Genomic DNA, 20,975 nt, shown 5'->3' on the forward strand with positions numbered 1-20,975 from the left:
CTCCTTTTGCAGCGTGGGCACACGGAGCTGTTCTGCTTAAAGTGGAAAGGGAACTCGTATATTTAGGTTTGGATGAATTTAGACTCTCTGAGGAGAGTTTCTGTTTCTGTGTTAGCGGGTTATCCCTTTCAGGGGGGATCCATCAGTTGTTTCAGCATCATGCAGATGAAGAACAGTTGGTGCTGCTTAGAGTCATTCACTCATCACGATGTTCTTAGGCTTTTCCTCTTCAAATGATTCAAAGTTTATCATGCTGCAGCAGTGGGCACTGGGCTTTTCTATGCCAGGTGTCTGTCTCTGGATAAAGACTTTGGTTAATTACAGCCAGGACTTTCTTTTTTGTCCGTGGAGTTCTCATTCAAATTTAATCAGCCCTGAAAATACGGTTTAATTTGTGGGAGAGATCATTCCTGTTCTTTAGAGAAGTGCTGCACGGTGTGGGCTGTTCTCCCCCGGTGCTGCTCTGTGTAGGGAGAGGAGTCTGCTGCCCTTAGCATGGTCAGCCCGGACAGCAGAGGTCTGCGTGGGGACTCCAAAAATGATTCATTCTAGGCTGAACAGGGTCACGTGTTGGAAGACAAACTGGTACTCGTTTAAAATGTTGAGTACTTTGAGTGTGCACTTCTTGGAGCACTACATTTTAAAATGCTGTTACGTGAGACTTGAATCTCGCAGGTCATTTGGCACAACGCACGTTCTTGGCAGGGCTGCCCAGAGAGGCTGTGGATGCCCCGTCCTTGGAGGTGTTCAAGGCCAGGTTGGATGGGGCCCTGGGCAGCCTGGTCTGGTATTAAATGTGAAGGTTGGTGGCCCTGCTGTGGCAGGGGGGTGTGGAGGTTTGTGATCCTTGAGGTCCCTTCCATTGTGTGATGCTGTGTGGTTCAGTGAGGATATAGCTCATTGCGCTGTTAGATCACTCCAAGACACAGATTTAGGTATTAAGAGAGAGGACGAAGCAGGGATTCCACATATATGGATTGCCGTGTGATAAATGTAATTTTTAATAGTCCCATTTTTTATTCCTCTTCTCCGCAGGTCACCACAAAAGCCAAACAGCTGAAGGACTCTGTGACGTATACACCAGGTGTGTGCTGCCAGCTCCTCACCAACACCTGTAGGGAGCACTGTGTTTAGGTAGCTGCATGCACACGGGTGCATTCGGTCACTTTCTGCGTGTGTTCTGCAGAGACTCCTGCAGCCTGCCTTGCTTCAAGCAAGGAAAAGACCTGACGCACTCTGAGGGAATGCTGCCTTTGTAGCTACATCCCCCCAGCCCTTCTTATTCAGTTTAGGGTGGGCTTTGTCCATTTCTTGATGCTGTTCTGTTCTCGTTTATGTCAGTGTGGTAATTTACTTGTTACTTCACGCCTACCAGATGAGCTCATAACTAAGTTCATTGCTTCATACAAATGCCTTGATTTCTGGATAAACATAAGCAACTTGGCATGATCTGTAAGGGCTTCACCTGCTCTCTGCACTGTTCTGAGTACCTCCTACTTGCAGTACCTCCTGTTTATGGTTTATTTATTTAGAAGTATAACAGCAGTGCTTTAAACAGGTGTCACCAGGCTCTCCGAGCTTAAAACCTTGGCCCAGAATTCCAAGAACACCAAAGTCTCCATGAATCTACCAGACCACATCATCACACAGAGGGAAAGGGAGGAGGAAGAGGAGGAGGAGGGGAGCTTCAATCACAGCCCAGATCGGACAGATGCCCAGACAGATCCCAAGGAGAGCGGTGCTGGTGAGACCAGGCATCGCAGGCGGAAGGTCCCCAAAGCGCCTGAAATGGGGCCAGCAGCAACAAAAGAGGCATCGGAGGAGAAGGGCAGAGGGAGACGGCAGAAGGATTTCGATCACACAGAGCAGGAGGAAGAAAGTGATGACGAGAGCAGAAAAAGAGAGAAGAGCCGTGCCTTAGAAGAACTGTGGACTCAGAACCAACAGAAACTTCTGGAAATGGCCTTGCAGCAGCATCCAAAGGGAACGTCGGACCGCTGGGACAAGATAGCAAAATGCGTTCCTGGAAAAAGCAAGGTACAGTTCTTGGTGTTGGAATTAGAGTGTAAATAAAGAGGAAATACATGTTCTGCCCATTCATGAGTATCTTAAGGGCCATGCAGCAAAGTGAGGGCGTTACTTCACCTGTAGCCATCAATCAAGACACGAAGCCTCTACAAAGGTGGCAACCTCTGCAGATTTTCGAGGGCATTTTCCATTAGGTCAATTTGCTTAATGTGTTACAGAAATGTCAAAGTAACTCGTAACTGTTCTGGAAGGGCTCATACAACACAATGCATAACAGCTGCCTTTACAGGTGTTGTATAGAAATAGCAGGCAGGGGTTTTCTTGGCTTGGTGCGCTCTTGGAAAAGAGAAATTACCCAGTAAGAAATGTCAGTCAGAACTTTGTTTTTCTAACCCAGTGCTCGCAGATGTAGATTGTCCTTCTGAAAGCCACTGCATGAGTAACTTTGGTACTGTTTTCACCTCTACCCACCTTATAACAGTGCCACACTTTGGTTTTCTCGTTTATCAAACAAACGTTTGTTTTCCTTCTAGGAGGAGTGCATAGCGCGGTACAGGCTGCTGGTTGAGCTGGTACAAAAGAAAAAGCTGGCCAAAAGCTGAGTGCTCTCAGCAGAAGAATTGACGTCGTCTTCGTCAAAATGGGGGAGTAAAACTCATATGCAGGAAACCGCATTTTTGTACCTCGGTATTTCTATACGTCACGTGCCTTAGGAAAAGAAAGTGTCAATAAATCTTTTGTCGTCTTACCGACTATTCTGTGTGCTGGAGAAAGGAGGTGCGCTTTTGTGTAGGAGCTGCTTACGTGGAGAGGTGCTGATGTCCTGAACAGGAGCTTCAGGTAACCCACCCCGCTGCCTGCGTGCTGCAACTGCTGCGGGTGCAGCCCGTATTTGTTCTTTAGCACGTGGAATGTTTTTTGGTCACAGATAAAAATTAACCTTAGGCTGTAAGGAAAGAGTGGAATGTAACAATAAATAGCAGGGAAAAAGAGTATGGAGCTGGGAGGAGTTTGATGCTTTTATCCATCAGTGACAATCTTTAAAACTCACATACAAGCCCTGTGTGAGCCTTGCCTGTGTTACGCCATGTGCCCAACACCTTCAGCTTCTCCAAGCCCTAAGAGCTTCTGCATGGGGATGCACACATCAAGGAAGCTCACATCGCTCATGGGTGAGAAACGTTCTTGGTTGGTAGCCCATTGCTGCCGGGATACTTCAAGCAGTGCACCTGACAAACACTGATGGTGTTAATGCCAGTGTGACAAACAGACACGTATCTATCTGAAGGCACATCCTTAAGGAGGGGCAGCTGGGCTGTACCACTGTGTCACTCCCGACAGGTTGAATCTCTGAAGCAAGAGAGGCGCAGCATTTGTGGCACTGCTCTGAGTGGGAATGCTGAAACACGGCGTTGGCCATTCCTGGGGAGAGGTGATGGATGGCCTGTGGTTACTGGGCCAGGAGCACAGCCTGCCCACAGCACAGGCCTATGGAGGTGCAGGAGTAGCAGCAGGCTGGCTGGGACATGCACTGGTCCTGCAGGCAGCACTGACTGCCCCAAGGTCTGCTCTCGTGACACTGAATGGCAAATGGTTCCTATTGAGCTGCTGCCAAAGACCAGCACCTTTGATGTCAGGATCTGCAAAGTCATTGAAACAAGGTTGGTTTCTGACTGCATCTGGCCTTCATGTGAACTCGGCTTTGATGTGGTCTCCTCCTATAAAGATGAGCAAATCAGAGTTTTGTTTAATGTCATAACCGTCCTTTTCATTACTTTCCTGCTGTTGATTTTCTGTCCATCAGGGATACGAGCACCGTACAACATCCACCACTGTCTTGGGTTTGTGACACCAACCTCTGACACATTGAGAAGTTAAGGCTGCCCTGAGTTTGGCAATCTCACTCCGTATTTGTTGCTTTCATGCTACTCTGCCTCTGACCAGGAAACAGATGGCAGAGATCAGGCAGGAGCTCTTGAAGAATCATAGAATGGTTTGGGTTGGAAGAGACCTTGAAGATGACCCAGTTCCAACTCCCTGCTATAGGCAGGGGCGCCTCCCTCTTGCCCACATCCCTCAAGAAGAGGAACATGCAGGGAAAAGACACTTGGGGGCTGATGCTTATGTCCACCATGCTGTTTTTAGATTCAGGTTAGATCCATAAAGCTACAGGTACTGAACACTCACTTCCACAACTGCAGTAGAAGGGATGCTCAGGATTCCCTATAAGCACCTGGGAGCATCTTGGGCTGCTTTCCCCTCCCTCAGGCAGTAAGAAGTATAAATGTAGGGGCCCAGTTTTTAAATGCCCTGGCTCTCCCTTAATACTGACTGTCCCAACAAGCACAAGGGCAGTGCCCCTCCCAAAGGGAGCAAATAGTGCCTGGTTCTAGAGCTGAGCCCTGGCTTGGTCAGTGGAACTTGTGACACCAGCTATTCCTCAGCCTCTGCCCCAGCCACACCAAACAGCCACCACCACCAACGAGCAGTAAAGGAAACTTTCTGAGAAGGTTCTGTTGCCAGAGAGACACTGAGCTGGGCCAGGGTTAGCGGTGACCCAGCTGTGCCAAAGAGATGTTCCATTAACTCTGAGCTTGTTCATTTACCAGCCAGGAGCTGTTCTGTCCAGGACGTACCACGGCTCAACAGGGCTCCTGGAAGCACAAAGTGCTGGATGGAGCCGTGGCGCCCACGTGCAGCTGCAGCCATGGCAGCATTTGTGTGCAAGACTGAGGTTGACACAAGCGGCGTGCAACTATAAACATTATTCCAGTTTATTAACAAAAGCTTTGTACATCTCTTTTCATACACTTGGAATTTTACATCTAGTCAAAATAACAGCACGTTTCCATCTTACCTTTTGTACAAATTGTTACAGAACGTTCAGTTCACCAGTGGGGCGACAGGCTAAAATAAACCACCGGGCTGACTTTTGTCAAGTATCTACAAAAGCAATATGGGACGTCTTTAAAAAGTTGCCCGCGACGTATAAAAATAAATTATTTCCACTTCTTCCATTAAATCTACTCGTTAGAAATATTACAAATCAAAATAGCCGTGTTTTCTTAGGAATTCTTCACAATACAAAACAGATCCACAAAACTTTATTTACAGAAATGAGGTAAGAACTGTGCAACGTTTAACTAAGAAACATATTGCAGAATTCACATGTTCTTCCGAATGGGTACACAGTGGAGGTCTGATTACAGCTGGGTCTCTCCCCCTTGTCGTTCCCACGCAGCACTGATTAGTGGTCATCGCCCCATTTAACACCACGCCGCACGGAGCCGCGTGCAGCATCACATCTGCCCCGTCCAACTCGCGCCCGCCCGTTTCAAGCACAGCTGAATTCCGGTGGGAAACCCTCACTCCCTTTTTTGGTGGTTTCTAAGCGCCAAACGACCCAGGGAACGAATCCACCTGAGCTGCCGGCAGCGGAACCAACACTTGGAGTAAAGGCAGAAGGACGAGGCTGCTGGTGCAACACCGGCTCTTCCTGCTGCTCACAAGGACACGTCTATAGTGCATCATCAGCTGCTGGCAGCCATCCCAACGAAGCGGAGGTAGCAACAGGCACTTGGTTGAGGCCAAACACTACACCTAATTCTTCCAGTGTGGCCTTCTCATCTGGTAAGAAAACTTTGTTGCTGGAACCGAAGCAGTTCCTTTAAAAACCTCATCACTCTAAAACCTACACCAAAATTAATTCACTTTGGATTCCATACTGTAAGTCTTACTGAGGAACAGTTCCCCACTATATAACGACAGGAATTTAAAGGAATAAAAGCTCAGAATAGATTCCCTTATGAGTCAGATTTCCGAATGAGTGCATGTGTGTAAAAGGGAACAACAAACAGCAAGTCCAGACTGCCACTGCCAGCTTAGTCTGAAGGACAGATTGCAGCTGCAGCAGAGATCAGACGCTACGTTTGGGCTTCTGTTGAGCTTTTTAATTAACAAAACAAAACGAAGAAACCCTCCTGCTCCGAAATCAAGGTAACTTGTGCCTGCAGGCAGTTCTTCAGCCTCTGGGTTTTGACATCAGTACTGAAAAGTCAAGCGTACGTTCTTCTGTGGTTTAACTTGTCCTCACTACCATTGACAGAATCACTGTGGCTTACAGAGCTCTCTCTGCTTCACAGTCTGACACATTAAAAATTACATCCATTTTAGTGCAACAAGAAAGCAAATCAAAGCCTACCAAATATACCCTTATGAAAATTATTAACCTTTTGCTGTGCAGTAAGAGTTCCTTGTTGCATTTCTTCCTATTTGCAGAAAGGAAAACTGCAGCTTGCAGGCAGATGAAGTGCTATCACAGCAGGACGTGCAGCTCTCAAGTATCGCTCAAATGTCAACTCTTCTCTGATGCAACTGGTCCAGTTTTGTCATTGAGCCTCTGTGTAAGAGAAAATACTTCTAAAAATCAGATTATAAAATACAGAGCTCAGTAAAACCACACCATAAATACAGCGGAAAGGAAACAGACGGTGCACAAAGCAGATGAGGTAACTGAATTCAGCTGCGTTAATAGTAAGTTTGTTACTTTTGCATTGTAAAGAGTAATTGTGTATCACAGAATAGAAAGAGGCAAAGAATAGTCCCAGGAGCAGAACTGCACTTGCACAACTCCCAGCTGGAGCTCACACTGCAATGCTCAAGCTTGGCCTGTGCTTTCATTTCCAACAGGACTTTGTGTTGCCAGCCATTGGTCTGACATTGGGTCCCAATGATGGTCAAGACAAACAGGAGGTGACCTTTGCTACCCATTACAGAGGGTTAAAATCTGTCCTCTTCCAACAGCACAGAAATGCTGTTTCCATTCTGTCTCTGCCGCAGCTGAGTTTCTTTCATAAATTGTGAGGACATTTCCTGTAAATACTGAACTCGACTCAGCAAAAGCCTCAACTTCATCCTCTGAGCACTCAGAAACATCTGAAAAACCTCGTCCAATTTGAAATGAGCTTCAAACATCCAAACTTTCCGCAAACAGAGTTTGCTTTAAATTCTTCCTGGATTCAAACAGCTCAACAATCAAATGCAATCTCTCTCAAATCTAACCTTTAAAAGCAAAAAAAAGCCATTTCAGACAATGCATACATATTTCTAAGGGTTTCATTTGGAAGAGGCTCTCAGATTCCCCTGAGTTGTTTGCAGCCAACTGTTATAAGAGCAAGAAATATGACTAACAGCACGTCAGTACAATGACTGCTGCCTGGGCACCATCTCCAGAGCCAGTAAGAGCCATTTCAAACCACTCAAAGCACGTCACATAAAATGGTTTGCTCTGATGCAAAACAAATGGAGGGTCTCAACCTCATTCGCTACTAATTTTTATAAAACACAAATTTGAAACAAGAACCAAGTCCAACATTTCTAAAAGGAGCCAAAGCATGGAGCAGATTCCTGTGATCAGCCCTTCTGCTCCTTCATCTGGTGGCCAGGATAGAAGATGACCTTACCATAGTACTGCTGGCAGCAGTTGGTTTGCAACATCACAGCAAAGGACCAGGCTGGAAAGGCAACAATGATGACACCCACACAACTCAATAAAAGCAAAGGCCCCTATTTCCCTATTTTCAGGAAGCTGGTTTTAGGAAAACCATCTTGAAAATTCATCATCTTTTGTCTCTCTCCTCCTTCCTGGGTCAATACCGTCTGAGGCCCAGCTGCCTGTGGTGCCCCGGAGGTATCTCAGACTCTGCAAGTGGGGAGCAGAGCGGGCAGCCAAAATGTGGCCCCAAACTTCCCACCTGGCGTTGCAGACAAGCTGCCTTTTTCCTGCTACTGTTGCCACTTCATGAGTTGTCCAAGAAATACTGGAACTTTGTCTTCCTGCACTACTCCTGTTTGATTTTACAAGTTCCATATGCTCCTTCCCTTCATCCTCTCTTATCTTAATTGCGTGACCCTGAGAGAATGAAGTCTATACGTTCACTCCTTGAAGAGTAATAAAGAAAGAATTCGTCTCTTGGGGACAGAGGTTACAGGGCAAAGTTGAAGAAAATGGAACATCTTTGCTGGAAAAAATGTCTTGCCTTTTTATCTGTCCAGGAAAGGTTTTATTACTGTAATGAGTAAAGGAGGAGTTGCTCAGTGTCCCAGCAAACAGACCCAAGACACACGTAACCATTCTCCAAATACATATTTCACTGTCCCAGCAATGGGCTCCTCATCTCTTAAGCTGTCAACCAACACCCTGCAGCCTGGTGAGGAAAAGTTCTTCAAGTAAAGCACTAAGAGGGAGGGCTGACACAGTGACACACAAAGCTTGGAAGGAGGAGAGTTGAGGACTGGGTTACGGTGATGCAGGAGGAAGGCAGGAGTCACTGCACTGGAGTCCTAACCCAGGGAAGCAGGAGCATGCAACAAAGCGTGTAGATGGGACTACAAGACGTCAGTCACCTACAGGACAAGTTCTGAAGTTCTCTGAGTTCTCATTAACTGCAGCTCAAAGCTTCAGAAAAACTTAACGTAAAAATAAATAATAATTAAAAAAATCCACATCCTTGCGTTGTGAAACATGCTTCTAACTTCCTGTCTGTCAATTAGTTACATTACGGAGATACTTCATTGAAAACGAGGTGAGAAATATACTTACTGTCACCTTCTGAGCCGCATTATCTCCATGAATTGTCAGGAACGGGTTGGTAGAAGCTGCGTTAAGTGGCGATGCCTGCGTGCCTGACAGTAAGTTGTTTATGGGTATCTGTGCTCCTCCAGTAATCTGCAGTTGCTGCACTTCGGACTGATGGTGGTGTTGGTGGTGGTGGTGTTGCTGTACCAGCTGATACAGAAGGGCCTGATGTTGTTCCTTGAGGAATGAGATGGGGGTGGGGATGGAAATAATCAAGAATTAGTTACTGAGTAATGGCTTCTCATCGGGGTCTTGCTTATCCAAATCCTCCATCAGTGCAACACTTAACCTAATCCCAGCTGATTTAGTTTACACTAATGGGGTTCCACAAGACTGGAGGAAAGGGAAGGAAGTGTCTATAAAATGTCCTGAAATCAGTTGCTCAGCAGAAGTTCAGCTATACCAACTGGCTTCAACATGCCCCTATCAAAGGAAACATATCTGAGAGGAATATCAAACCAGTACTAACACTGCACAACTGAAAACAGAAATAGTAAAGCCACTTATCCATGACATATGTCAGTACTGAGAGGGGGAGCAAAGACAGCTCACGGTGATTTCCAAAACATTTCACACTGGAGCCCTGGTGGTGACGAAGCTCCACTTTGCATGTTGTTAGAGCCAACCAATGGTCTCAGACCCCACTGCCCACAGCTGATGCTGAGGGATGCAAGGCACCAGGCCCACAAGGGGTAAAATGGGACTGAAGGGCTCAGGGAACAATTCTGAGAGCAATACATGGAGCCCAGCAGCGTTCTGAAATCTAACGTGACTGCCATCATAAAAGGCTGAAACTACTGAACATTTTCCAAAGCTGTAACAGCAAGTTAAACATGTCTCTTAATATTTGTTTTGGGGCAGGGAATCTATTCATGCCTTAGGCTGTACAAGAAGAATAACTTATAATTAACTGGAAAACTTACTGATGTGAGTTGCTGAGTACTCAATAATTGCTGGAATTGCTGGTGCTGCTGATGGAGTAAAAGTTGTCTCTGTTGGTCAGGAAGCAATCCTAGTCCCGAGGCACTGCAGGGTATGACAAGGGGATACTGCGGTTTATATGAAAGTATGGGGATTTTTCACTTCAGCGCTCCACGGAAACTAAAAAAGTCTCTACACAAATGGACAGTTCCTGTTCAGCATTTTGACTCCATCACGTCCAACACTGACTCCTGATTATTTGCATTTCTGATACATACCCAGACACCGTCCATCAAGTCACTGCACCTTTTCTTCTCGTTTACTTTGAGCAATGGCAACACCTCTCCTGTAAGTCAGGCAGCTCAGTAGATGCAGGCAGACCTAACTATGATGCTATGTGCGCGTCCTAGGACAGCTCTTGCCAGCCTTTAGTGCTTCCATACCTGCTACCAAAAGCTGCATGTCTGTCACTAAAACTAGTATTTGTACCTCAGCTGAAGGAACGACTGCCATGCTCACATCCATCTGCCATACTAGAGCAAAGCCCTTTCTCCTGCCCCAGTTCTTTGAACTAGTCTCATCAAATTCAAATCCCTGAAGCTGCTTCTCAATCCACCTCTTCTAATGCCATCTTCTACTTTTTCTAAACATGCTGTCTATAGCAAGCTGTATCATCAGTCTGATTAGTGCTCAAATCATTAAGTGCTGGCCATTCTGTGGTATTCTCAGGCAACATTTTGCTGAGTACAACTTCAACAAATGAGCTGATCTGACCACTCTGAACATGCTGGAGCACACAGCACTTTGCCCCTCACCCTTCACAATGGAAGAGGACAGAAACTGCCAATGGCATCCTGACACAGAAAGCATCTCCTCTAGTCTGCTGTGCTGCAGAGCAGGCAGCTGGCCATGGTAACCGCCTGAACTGCAGTGAAAATAACCACAGCCACTGAGGAACTCTGATGTTATCCCACACTGGTGGGGAACTGCCAAATGCTTGTTCCAAAGCCACAGGCTCTACAGGATTGCCTTAGGATGCATACACATTTCAGTAGTGTAAGCTGTCTCTCTTCCTCTCAGACTTCTGTGCATCCTCACACAAATCTACACTAATCAAATTCATCACCTTCCAAATCTCTTTGAAAACATTATTAGGTACCCACAAAACAGTCAATAAGTTGTGTGTGTGTACATGCACTTCTTTGCTTTTAAAGGCACAGAAGCTAAGATTTACTTACTTTACTTTTGTCCAGCTTTCTTTTTAATTCTCATTTCTTACTGTATTCAAATCTATCACTGTTGCCTATACCTTGTCTGTAATTCAGCAGGCACATTCAGCCTTGAAGTGGATCAACTGATGCTGCTGTGGAATGAAGCAGGCAGCCTCTGCACCTGGCTGTGGCACAGCTCCCATTCCTCTCTCTGCCCCTATAAGACTTTCTGCAGCTATTTAGGAAATCAAGTGGGGAACGGATCCAGCTGACAACTGCTCTGGACATAAAGGGTTTCTGCAGCTGTGCCAGTTCACTGTGGGACCAGCAGCGTGAGGGTGGCTTTGGAACAGACAACCAGGGAGACAGTTGGACTTATTCTTTTGGTACCAGAATTAGTTTTTACTTGGTTAAAACCCCCACCAAATTACTAAGGTGCACTTCTGTGATCGGTTTAAGCTGATCTTACTAAGCTTATCCTGCTGCTGAAAGGTTAAGTATTTCCCTTTCAGCTCTGCGTTGCGGTCTCCTCCCCTTGCCCTCGCTCTTGCACAATGAGCTGCATCTCAAGGGAGTCAAGCTGAAACCGAAGCCAACACCAAATGCACTGCAAGATCATCCATTAACATGGAGGAGGTTCCTGTGTGAACGCACAAGCACTGGTACAGACATGAAGCTGTGTGCAGGATCTCCAATGGGACAAGAAGATTGCTAGCTGTGATCAGCAGTAAATTAAATCAGCCACAGATCTGCACTATGAGGTTACTGTCACTAAGTCTTCAGGGCACACGCTCTGTCCTGCCTCTCCACAGCAGCCAGCACACTGCAGCCCTGTTTCTTGACATTTCTGCCTTTTATTTGGAGCTAACCAGCCAACATGGAAATAACAGTAGAATGGCCTTCTCTAGTGCCGGAACAGGGCAGGTGACGAATCGACTTTGCTTCATGTTTCACTGGATGACCTCAGAGCTATGGGAAATGCTGGGCTGCACCACATTTCCCACGGTCACCACTGAAACATTCACTGCTCTCTCCAAGTTCTCCAAACTCCTGCAGTGCTCTTCTCCCCAAGCCGAGGAGTCATTTCTCCTGATCTCGTGTGCTCTGCAGACCGTTCTGCCCCGATTAATCTCAGCTCCATAGACGTACTATATCCTTTCAAGAATCCGTACAATCAGAAGTGCACGCAATGCTGAAGGTGCAGACACACCAGGGATTTAAGGTGACGTCATGGTGGAGGCCATTCGGTGTTCTATTTATTCAACAGTAATTCAAGCTATGTTTATTAGATTATTTTCACCTCTCCGGGGAAACTCTCCGATTTCCCTCCTGACTGTGACAAGAAAAACAAGGCACACCACCTAACAGGAATAAGGTTCAACTGGTTTCCCCCCACGTGTTTGTCTTCCAAATGGCAACATTAATTATTGGAAATCATTTCACTTGGTTTTAAATTCAACTGTAGCAAAAGTGTCTGCAACAGCAGCAAAAAAAATAAGTATCTTCAGCTTGGCTAATATGATCGTTATGTTCCTCTTTTTAACCTCACTTTTTCTATACTGGAATAACTCTTTTCTGCTGCCCCCCCCCCCCCCACCCTGCTGTTAAAAAAAGATATTCTTTTTTCCCCCCTTTCTGTTTTAACTTAGCACTGATTTTTGCCCCGCTGCTGCCCATCCTTTCTCCATTCTGCCTTCCCTTCCTGAAGAGAAGCACCCACAAGCAGCAGCTGAGACACAGCCAGATACAAAACCTCAATGCAGAAAACACAACTGTGTGGCTCCCTGAGCGTCCTGGAAGAGGCAGCTCACAGCGTTTCACTGCAGAGCTTTCTCCATCAGATCAGTCTGGAATGTAAATTTTCCTTCTTTTGCTCCTCACTGAAATGTCTACGATCAGCCGGAAACTCACCATCCTCCCGTCTTCTCAGATTGCAGCACGTAAAGAACCAGTCCTATCTTCCTCAAATCACTTCATCTCCTGGCATAGCATGCAATCTCCATTAAGCTATTTCCCCCCCAGAGAAAGGCTGAGTATTTTTCTCTACTGAACGAACATAGGCTTTTACCTACAATTTGAAACTTTCCCAGCCAGGAGCGTGTAAATCAGTGTTTTCTCACTTCCCCACATCCCAGTTAACAGAGAGCTTGTGTGAGTAAGAACAATACATACAGTTTCTCACATGAAACTGAGCAGATTCTGAAGCTGGGAAAGTTACCATAAGTAGCAATGTACAGAAACATCTGGGAGCTCTTTTAATTACAGAACAATACCCAAAAAAAAGTTAGAAAGTTGGATCGAGTTCTCGGTTTCCATCACCTTGGGAATAGTGATTTAAACCAGCTCTGATACTGTCTGCCACCACAGCATCCAACCAGGCTCAGAGAGCTGCAAGCAGCACAGCAGCAGCCCTTCAGGCCGCCTGGGCCTTTGACAATGTACCCCTCCCACTCACGCAGTTCAAAGAGCAGTGATAGCTCGAGGAATTTAGCACTGACCAACCTCAGCTCCTTAGCACTGAAACAGCACCAGCCTCTGGGGTAGGAGGAACAAAGTTTGTTTCACAAACACTGATCTCAGCCAATGGCAAATACTCAGAGTTGGGGGTTTTTTGTTCCATTTTTAATTCATCCAAAGTCATCCCAGAACCCCCTCACAACTTGCTGTTAGGGTGGGGTTTGGGGTTGGTTTGTTTGTTTTTAAGAAAAAAGGTTGTTTTTTCATATTTTGCACAAAACATTGTCAAACAAATAATGGAAGAGACAGGAACAAGGAATGCATGCATTGCTACAAAGGTCATTCTAGCCCTAACAAGCCTTAGCAATTGCCCAGCCTCAACTTTTTCCACAAAATACAAAAGCAGAAATGGTGAAAACTCATAGAAAATGGGGGGGAATTACAACACCACCTCTAAAATAACAACCCAGCAAAAAACGCAGGGAGTTGTGTGAAAAATGCAGTAAATTTCATAAGGAAGCAATGCAGCAAGAGATCGTGCTAGAGGAGAAACACAGAAATCACAATGCTGACAAGAGAAACAGAGCAATGGAAACACTGAGGGAGTTACACACCACAAACTTGTTGCAGCAAGAACAGGGAATGACAGGAATATTGCAGACTGTGGCAGAAGTTGGGGTGAGAGCTGACCAACAGGAGCCAGCTGCAGCACCCTGCTGAAGCGGAGCAGTGATGCCGAGGATCCATACATGCTCAGTGGGGAAAGCACTTATGATGGATGTAAGAGAGACAAAGAACTTCTGCTCTATAGACTGAAATAAATTATCTCTGTATCAATAAAAAGCACATGAGACAACATCAGAATGACCAGTGTGACCTGGCACTACCTGCGAGCAGAAAGCATGATACAACTTGCCAGTATTACTGACTTTGCTAAGACTTTCCCCTTACACTTCTGGGGAAGGTAAATGAAAATTCTCGTATTCCAAGAACCCTGATATACAAGAGAGAAAATAAATAAATAAAAAGAAAATATCTTCTCTTTAAGGAACCGTCTGTTGCCTTATCTATGAAATTCTATGTTCATATACAACATAAACTAAAAAAATAACAAAATCAACCCACAATCACCTCAGTAAAAATACTGCAGCATCTAAAGACACACATTAGTTTCAGGTCTGACAAGCCTACCGAAATGATACCAGGCAGCAACACGGTACAAGAACATTCACGAAGTGCCAAAGGAACAGTGAGGAAAGAAACCAGAATAGGCAGCTTCAGAATCAGGAATCCCTTGCACCATTCCAATCACGTTCCCTTTTTGGGGGTAATCCAACATAATCTCCAAAAATAAACTCAAAGACAAGTAATTCACTCCCTATTTGCAGGCATTTTTTCCTACAGATAGACGTGTTTCTCCTTCCTAAGCAAAGGCAGTGCGAGGGATGGGGGGAAGGGAAGCAGGAGTTATCAGGAGTTCATGAATCAGCTATTCCTGGCTCTGCTCTACCCCAAAACACTTCCAAACCAAGCAGCCCAAAGCCTTCCTGGAAAGCAGTTCTTTCCTTTTGTTACGCGTTTACCTTGCACTTCAAGCAGCAGTTCTGTCTGCGTTTAGCAAAAGGGTAGTCATGAATGCTCAGACACAGACCTTTTTACACATTTAAAAATCGTTTAGAAAATGTCTTGAAAAACTAATTTGGGGATAGACACCAAAATCCCCATGTAGGTGTAGCGCTGCTCTGGTTATTTGCGCCTGTTCCCTCGCTAACTACATGACCGTATTCTGATCCCCTTCTCCCTCCCCTCCACCCCTACAACAAACGGTAGCTCTCCCCGTGTTACTTGAATCCTGGAAGAAGAATTGGCAAGACAAAGAACATTGTTTTCTGAACTAAAAATAGATCTGAAACGCATCTGTATATTTACATTTGTTTTAGAACATGAATATTAAATAAAAAAAGAAAAGACAACAAATAAAAGGACATGACGCTGACTCATAAAAGCTGAACAGAAAACATCTTTAACACGACTGTTCATGCTTCGCCTTTCTGCTTACTTTCTTTCCCAAATCAGTTTGACAACTGCAGGCTGAAGAAGGAAACGTACCTTCTTTATAGAGACAGCTAAAAAATAAAGCTAAACTGAAGAACAGGAGACACTAACGAGAAACAGATAAATCAGCAAATTCTTACCTGTTGTTTAATGTAGTTGGCAGAGGATGCGTTGCATTGGGTGGCACCGTTGCATGAGTGAGAGGAGAAGGGTTCTGTGATATTGTTGCTGGGGTCTGAATTACCCCATTTAAAGCCCCTACAATTCCATTGATTGCCAGCTGGCTGGCTGGCAGCGCTCCAATTATTCCACCCACACCAGGCACTGCAGGAATGGTGGAGGTTACAGTCTGCATACCACTAGCTAGTGCCCCCACTGTCACACCATTGACCTGTTGAACTCCCGTGACTCCTGAGCCTTGCTGAGCTGGACTCTGCCCAGCAGGTGGTGGAGTGGAAAGAGCTGATGAACTGCTGGTGCTTTGTCCGCTGGAGGTTATCTCCTGGTGTAAAAACAAACAGCAAAACCCTCTCAGCTGCTTAAAACTTCACATTGCAGCAAAACAGAAAGACTACGATGAGTTAAACTTGTAATAACTTTAAATTTAGACGAAAGAAATAAGCATTACCTGATTTAACACGGGAAGAGAATTGTCCGGTAAAAAACTGTTTCCCAGATGAGGGCTTTTACTGCTGTTCAAGGAATCCGTGCTTGGTGCTAAAGCAATCATTGCAAAAAAACATACAGCGATTACATTTCTGCAGCACATAAAGAGATATTCTGAATAATTATTTCCAAATAATGCCAGAGGCAAACACAGAAAATGTAAAGTCAACCTCAGAATGACTGCTGAACAGTGAAATATTAACTTGATGATTAGTGAATCAATAGATTCAAGCAGATGTGCTTCAGACTACTTCAGTCTGAAAAACTAAAAGACAAAAAAGCCGTGCCGAATCAAGTAATTTATAAATTTATACATGTTTTCCAATTGATTTTAAACATCGGAGGTATTTTTTTTAATCCCCACATCAAGAACTGCTTATTCTGTTCTCATAATACCTTCCATCAATGGCATGTGCCATTATTTTGTATAAATCACTCTAATCGCTTCCACACTTCCATACTCCACTTACCTGCTTGTACAGGAAAGGCATGTACTTGATGAGAGGGGCTGGGATTTGAAGTCAGTGTTGGGAAGGGCACTGAAAGCTGCGCGTTGAGAAGCTGAAGCCGTTCCTTTTTAGCGGTCAGATTCTTGATCTGCTCTTCCAACCTCCTGTTTTCAACCTGAAGTTGGTGTAGCGATTTAAGCATTCCTAAAACTAAGATAAAAACAGGGATGTTATCTTTCATGAACACAAAGTTTTTCTTCTTTCGGTAAAAAGTCATGGTGACACAACACAGTCCCTGAAGTTTCGAAAATGAGTAATGCTAAAGTATATGTTACAAAATAGGACTAGCAAATAGAGCTATATGTGAAAACAGAAGCAACATTATCAGTGAGAAATGAGGACAAATTTGACTTTACCCAGACCAATTTTGTGCAATTTGAAGCGTGGAAAAAAGTATGTAGTATGCAATAGTAACAGTGTGCTGTACCTACACCCTGTCTGTATATGGATACATGGAGCCTCAGCTCTGGGGCTGACACTGAGTAAACATAAGTGCACAACAACTGCAAACCAGAATACAAAACCAGTACTATTTTAATAGCACAGGTTAAGAACCTAATTGGGAAAAATCTATTTTTCCCAACAGGAAACGTTTGGAAAATACGCATTCAACGAACGATACAACCAGCTACACCTATGTACAAATAAACTAAAGTTTGTGACATTGGAATTATTATTTTCATCTGCTGTACAATGACACCCAAACTTAGATCAGCAATGACAAGATCTCACCCACTGTTAAGCTACCACGACCCACCTTGCTGGCAGCGCTCTCGTTCGCTTTGAGTGGCGATCTACAAATCACCCAGCAGGGAGCACTGTGTGAGCACTCCAGTCACCACCCCTTTTTTTTTTCCCCCCCTTCTTTTTTTCTTCTTTTTCCCCCTTTTTTCCCCCCTCCAGATAAAGGACATCATCTTCTGTACTAGCACGGTATTTTAGCAAGCTCACTCTGCTCGAACTCTGGTTTTGTTTCAGAAGGTGGGTTTCCCAACCAACATTACAGCATGACTGTAAAGGCACAAGGACAGCCGTTTATTTTTTTTTTTAATTCTAAATTGTATTTGTTTAACATGACCTCTGGGCCTACTACAGACATAAGTCTACTGGTATAGGCACATCTGGTCATTTCCCAAGGATTTAGCTTTTATCCCTCCTCTTCAAGAACATACAAAGGAACCCTCAGTGAGCCCAAATGAGATGCAATAAGACTTAGCTAAACCTGTCCTCCAGCTATCATGTTTAAAGGATTATCCCTGCATGAATTTCCTCACAATTAGCATTTTTGTCAGGATACCATTCATAAAAATACCAACTAGATACCACTTTACACTACCAACAAGAAGAATAACATATTCAATAAAGTGTAACACAAAAGTAAACAAACAGGAATTATTATTTTTTTGAGTATATTCAATCACTGCCTTGGATACTGACAGTTTCTGGAATACAGAGATCCAAGCGATCCACTCATCCCTTCTGCACTTTGCTATTCACTCTGAGACTATTCCAAGCTACTAAACATAACTGGAAAAAACAATTTGCTTACTTGGAGAACTTCCTGAGTGACACATAACAAAGACACAAAGCACAGCAGGACACCTGCCCAACATTTGTAAATGGATCTTTTAAAAACAGCACCAGAAATGGCAGTTTCTTAAATCTAGTAATAAAAAAATCACCAGTGTAGATCATATTATGCGAAACAAACTGTGCTTTACTAATCCATAGTGTGTAAGAGCTCTGCATGTTTGCAGCAGTGGATCTAAGAGTGCAGGATGTTTTCAAAGCCCACAGCCGACCAGCTGGATCTACAAGGCACTTCCTCTGGCCTCACACAATTTCCCCAATGGTAAAAATGTAAAGACAGAACACTCTTATAATCCACTGTCACGCTAACATCTATGTTGTAATTCAACACTACATTTGTATTTCTGTTCCTAACAGAAAACAAGTCTTTATAAAATCCTTGGACAATGACTGTGTGGCAGTTATGGATAGCACAGGTAACAGACTGTCCCGGAACAGAATGGGAGTACTTACTGTCACTGGGGGTGCCTTGTTCCAGTAAGAACTGCTGTCCTTCGCTCCACTGCCTCTCCAGAAGCTGTTCTATGCTGGCTGCTACCGGGGGCAAACTGTCCCCACAATTGTTTCCTGATTGGTCATAGCGGACCTGCAAGCTGCTTACAGGGGATCTGTTGAAAATATTGCAATTTATTGTTTAAAGAAAGTGATTTAAGGAAATGCATTAGCAAAAACCTGCTGAAGACTTTTTTTTAAAAAACCTTGTATCAGCCCTCAGCCCCTGTGTATCTTGTACTTTTAAGACTAAGTTAATCCATCACAGCACTATGAATTCCTGGTTCTCACAGCTAAGAGTTTCATAAAAAAACAAGGTAATATTTCACAGCATGTGAATTTCCACTGGGAAAACACAACTTCTTCTTGCATAGAGACTAAGACGCATCAAAGTGACCAACAACATTGCACTAAATTACACAACACACCCCTCCCTTTAGGAACCATTATACATGGCTCTACATTTCACCTAGATTTAAAGAAAACTTCAAACCTTTAGAGGAAATTGGGAAAATAAAATCCATTTATTAAAATCAACATAGTAATGGCACTTACACGTGGAAAGGTCATATACAATTCCACTGTCTAAACTGTTCTAAAAAGAATCACATAAAAACACTTTTGTTTTGTTTTTCAGGCAAAAACATTAATGGACAAGGAGCACGATGGAAGTTAAAGTTGCCTCCTGCCTGTCCTGTGCACACTTCATGTGCCTCCCCCCCCCCTCCACGCACGATCACACATATTTTAAGGAATAATCCCTCTGCCACATGTCTTTTCTCGTTCAGGAGAAAATGAAATATTCAGCATACAGCCGCTATTAAAGCTGGGGAGCCCTCAGGACCTACGAGCAGGCTCCTTTCTCATTGGATGGGGCAAACTCTAACCTGTGAGCAAAACCAGATGCGCACTGTATTTCTCAGAATTCTGGCCTCACGTTTGCGTAGCTCCATTTCTCATACAGGGCCAACACCAAAAGTTGGTTGTTTGGTTTGTTTTTTTTAAAACAACTGGTGTGAGTCGAGATTCAGTCCGTTTATATACATATACACATATATATTATATTAGCTGTATCAATAAATACTGGTCCCATCACAGGATCACAGCTGTACCGCTCTACATGATGCAAACTTACCAAGACCACCATAGAGCCAGTACAGGACAACATACAGAGCTCAGGAAATCGGTGTGTTAATTATGACCAGTGCAATAAGCAGTGGTCACAGCACATTAGCTACCTAATGACTGGCAAGCATTTTGTAGGCAGCAGAGCAAAGTGATTTTTATGAGAAAAGGTTTTAAGTAGGTGACTTAAGAGCTCTGTAGGTATTTATAAATAATTCCTCTTTTGCATACAGGATGAAAGAATAACACTCGTTAAAAGAAGTCTGGTGAACGGGTAACCCTGGTAGTGCTTTTTGACAAGAGATGACAACCCAACAGCGGTCAACAGTTCAGCACGGAGACAAAGTACAAAAACAAACCAGCCTTAAAAGTAGATGTTTGCAAGAGGTGCTGAAGTAATAAAGGTTTCAGCAGAAACATTCTAAACAGATGCACTACACTCCACACAGCTGATTTACATCAAACAAACAAACAAAAAACACACACGGCACCCCAAGCACTTCCCGATGCATTTTAAAAGCACGTAACACTGCCCTAGCAGATTACTCCATTTGAATTGTAAATGAACAACAAAAGGCTCGTTGGGCTTAGGATGGTTTCCCCATCAACTTCATCAGCTCAGAAATAAAGCAACACACGAGTACACAGTGCTGCAGTCCTCCTATGGAAGCCTGCAGAGATGGAAAGAAACACACATCTAGATTTCTCTACCTCAACACGAGCCAACCCATCCTCCTCCAGCTGATCCTCTACTTCACCCCTTTGGTATGGTACAGTTTCCGCGTGCTACATTTGAATCCTTATTCTATACAGTATTTGATCACAGTTTCCTATAGGGCTGTAAGAGTGCTGTAAGCCCTGCTTCGATGCTGCCATTGAGACAGCAATCCCTTCTTGGTTTCATTTTCTCATCTTGCTTACTTTCACAAGTGATTGTTTTGTTTGCAGTATACTTGTTCCTTCTCCTACAGTATTAACTGTAAGTAATACAACTGAACTGCAGAGCACATTTTTAAATCAAAGGTTAAGTGTTGGGTAAAAAAAGTGTAAGCGCTGCCTTGGGAAAAGCAGCTCTTCCTTTGCAAAACGGAAACAGCTCCCCCACACCAAGTACATTTATATATAACATATATTTCCATATATTACAGATAGCATAATTTTAAATGTGAAAGCTTAAATATCAATCAGCGATTACGGTGGGGTAACAAAGATATAACGATGGGAAGGGTCCTTTCTGAAAGGACCGTTCAGGTCATGTATCTTCTCAGCTACACTCTTGCTACC

The 20,975-nt window shown here is 44.2% G+C and overlaps 2 protein-coding genes across 7 annotated transcripts in view; one reads left to right on the plus strand and one right to left on the minus strand.

Annotated features, from left to right (window-relative positions):
- Window positions 1-3,020, plus strand: part of DNAJC1 (DnaJ heat shock protein family (Hsp40) member C1) — an 88,306-nt gene extending 85,286 nt beyond the window's left edge. The window contains exons 10-12 of the mRNA XM_015853312.2: window positions 1,036-1,084; window positions 1,559-2,037; window positions 2,562-3,020. Coding sequence (XP_015708798.1) covers window positions 1,036-1,084; window positions 1,559-2,037; window positions 2,562-2,630 — 597 coding nt within the window. The 3' untranslated portion in view covers window positions 2,631-3,020. The remainder of the gene's footprint in view (window positions 1-1,035; window positions 1,085-1,558; window positions 2,038-2,561) is intronic.
- Window positions 3,021-4,778: 1,758 nt separating this feature from the next.
- Window positions 4,779-20,975, minus strand: part of MLLT10 (MLLT10 histone lysine methyltransferase DOT1L cofactor) — a 107,326-nt gene continuing 91,129 nt past the window's right edge. For 5 of the 6 annotated variants that reach the window (XM_015853309.2, XM_015853306.2, XM_015853310.2 and 2 more), the window contains 7 exons: window positions 18,528-18,682; window positions 16,446-16,634; window positions 15,938-16,026; window positions 15,450-15,811; window positions 9,589-9,691; window positions 8,630-8,842; window positions 4,779-6,444 (listed from right to left, as the gene is read on the minus strand). In XM_015853309.2, coding sequence (XP_015708795.2) covers window positions 6,376-6,444; window positions 8,630-8,842; window positions 9,589-9,691; window positions 15,450-15,811; window positions 15,938-16,026; window positions 16,446-16,634; window positions 18,528-18,682 — 1,180 coding nt within the window. In that variant the 3' untranslated portion in view covers window positions 4,779-6,375. The remainder of the gene's footprint in view (window positions 6,445-8,629; window positions 8,843-9,588; window positions 9,692-15,449; window positions 15,812-15,937; window positions 16,027-16,445; window positions 16,635-18,527; window positions 18,683-20,975) is intronic. The other variant, XM_015853308.2, reaches the window with a different exon arrangement.

Source organism: Coturnix japonica, chromosome 2, assembly GCF_001577835.2.
Source record: "Coturnix japonica isolate 7356 chromosome 2, Coturnix japonica 2.1, whole genome shotgun sequence".
In the NCBI taxonomy this organism is placed as follows: Eukaryota; Metazoa; Chordata; class Aves; order Galliformes; family Phasianidae; genus Coturnix; species Coturnix japonica.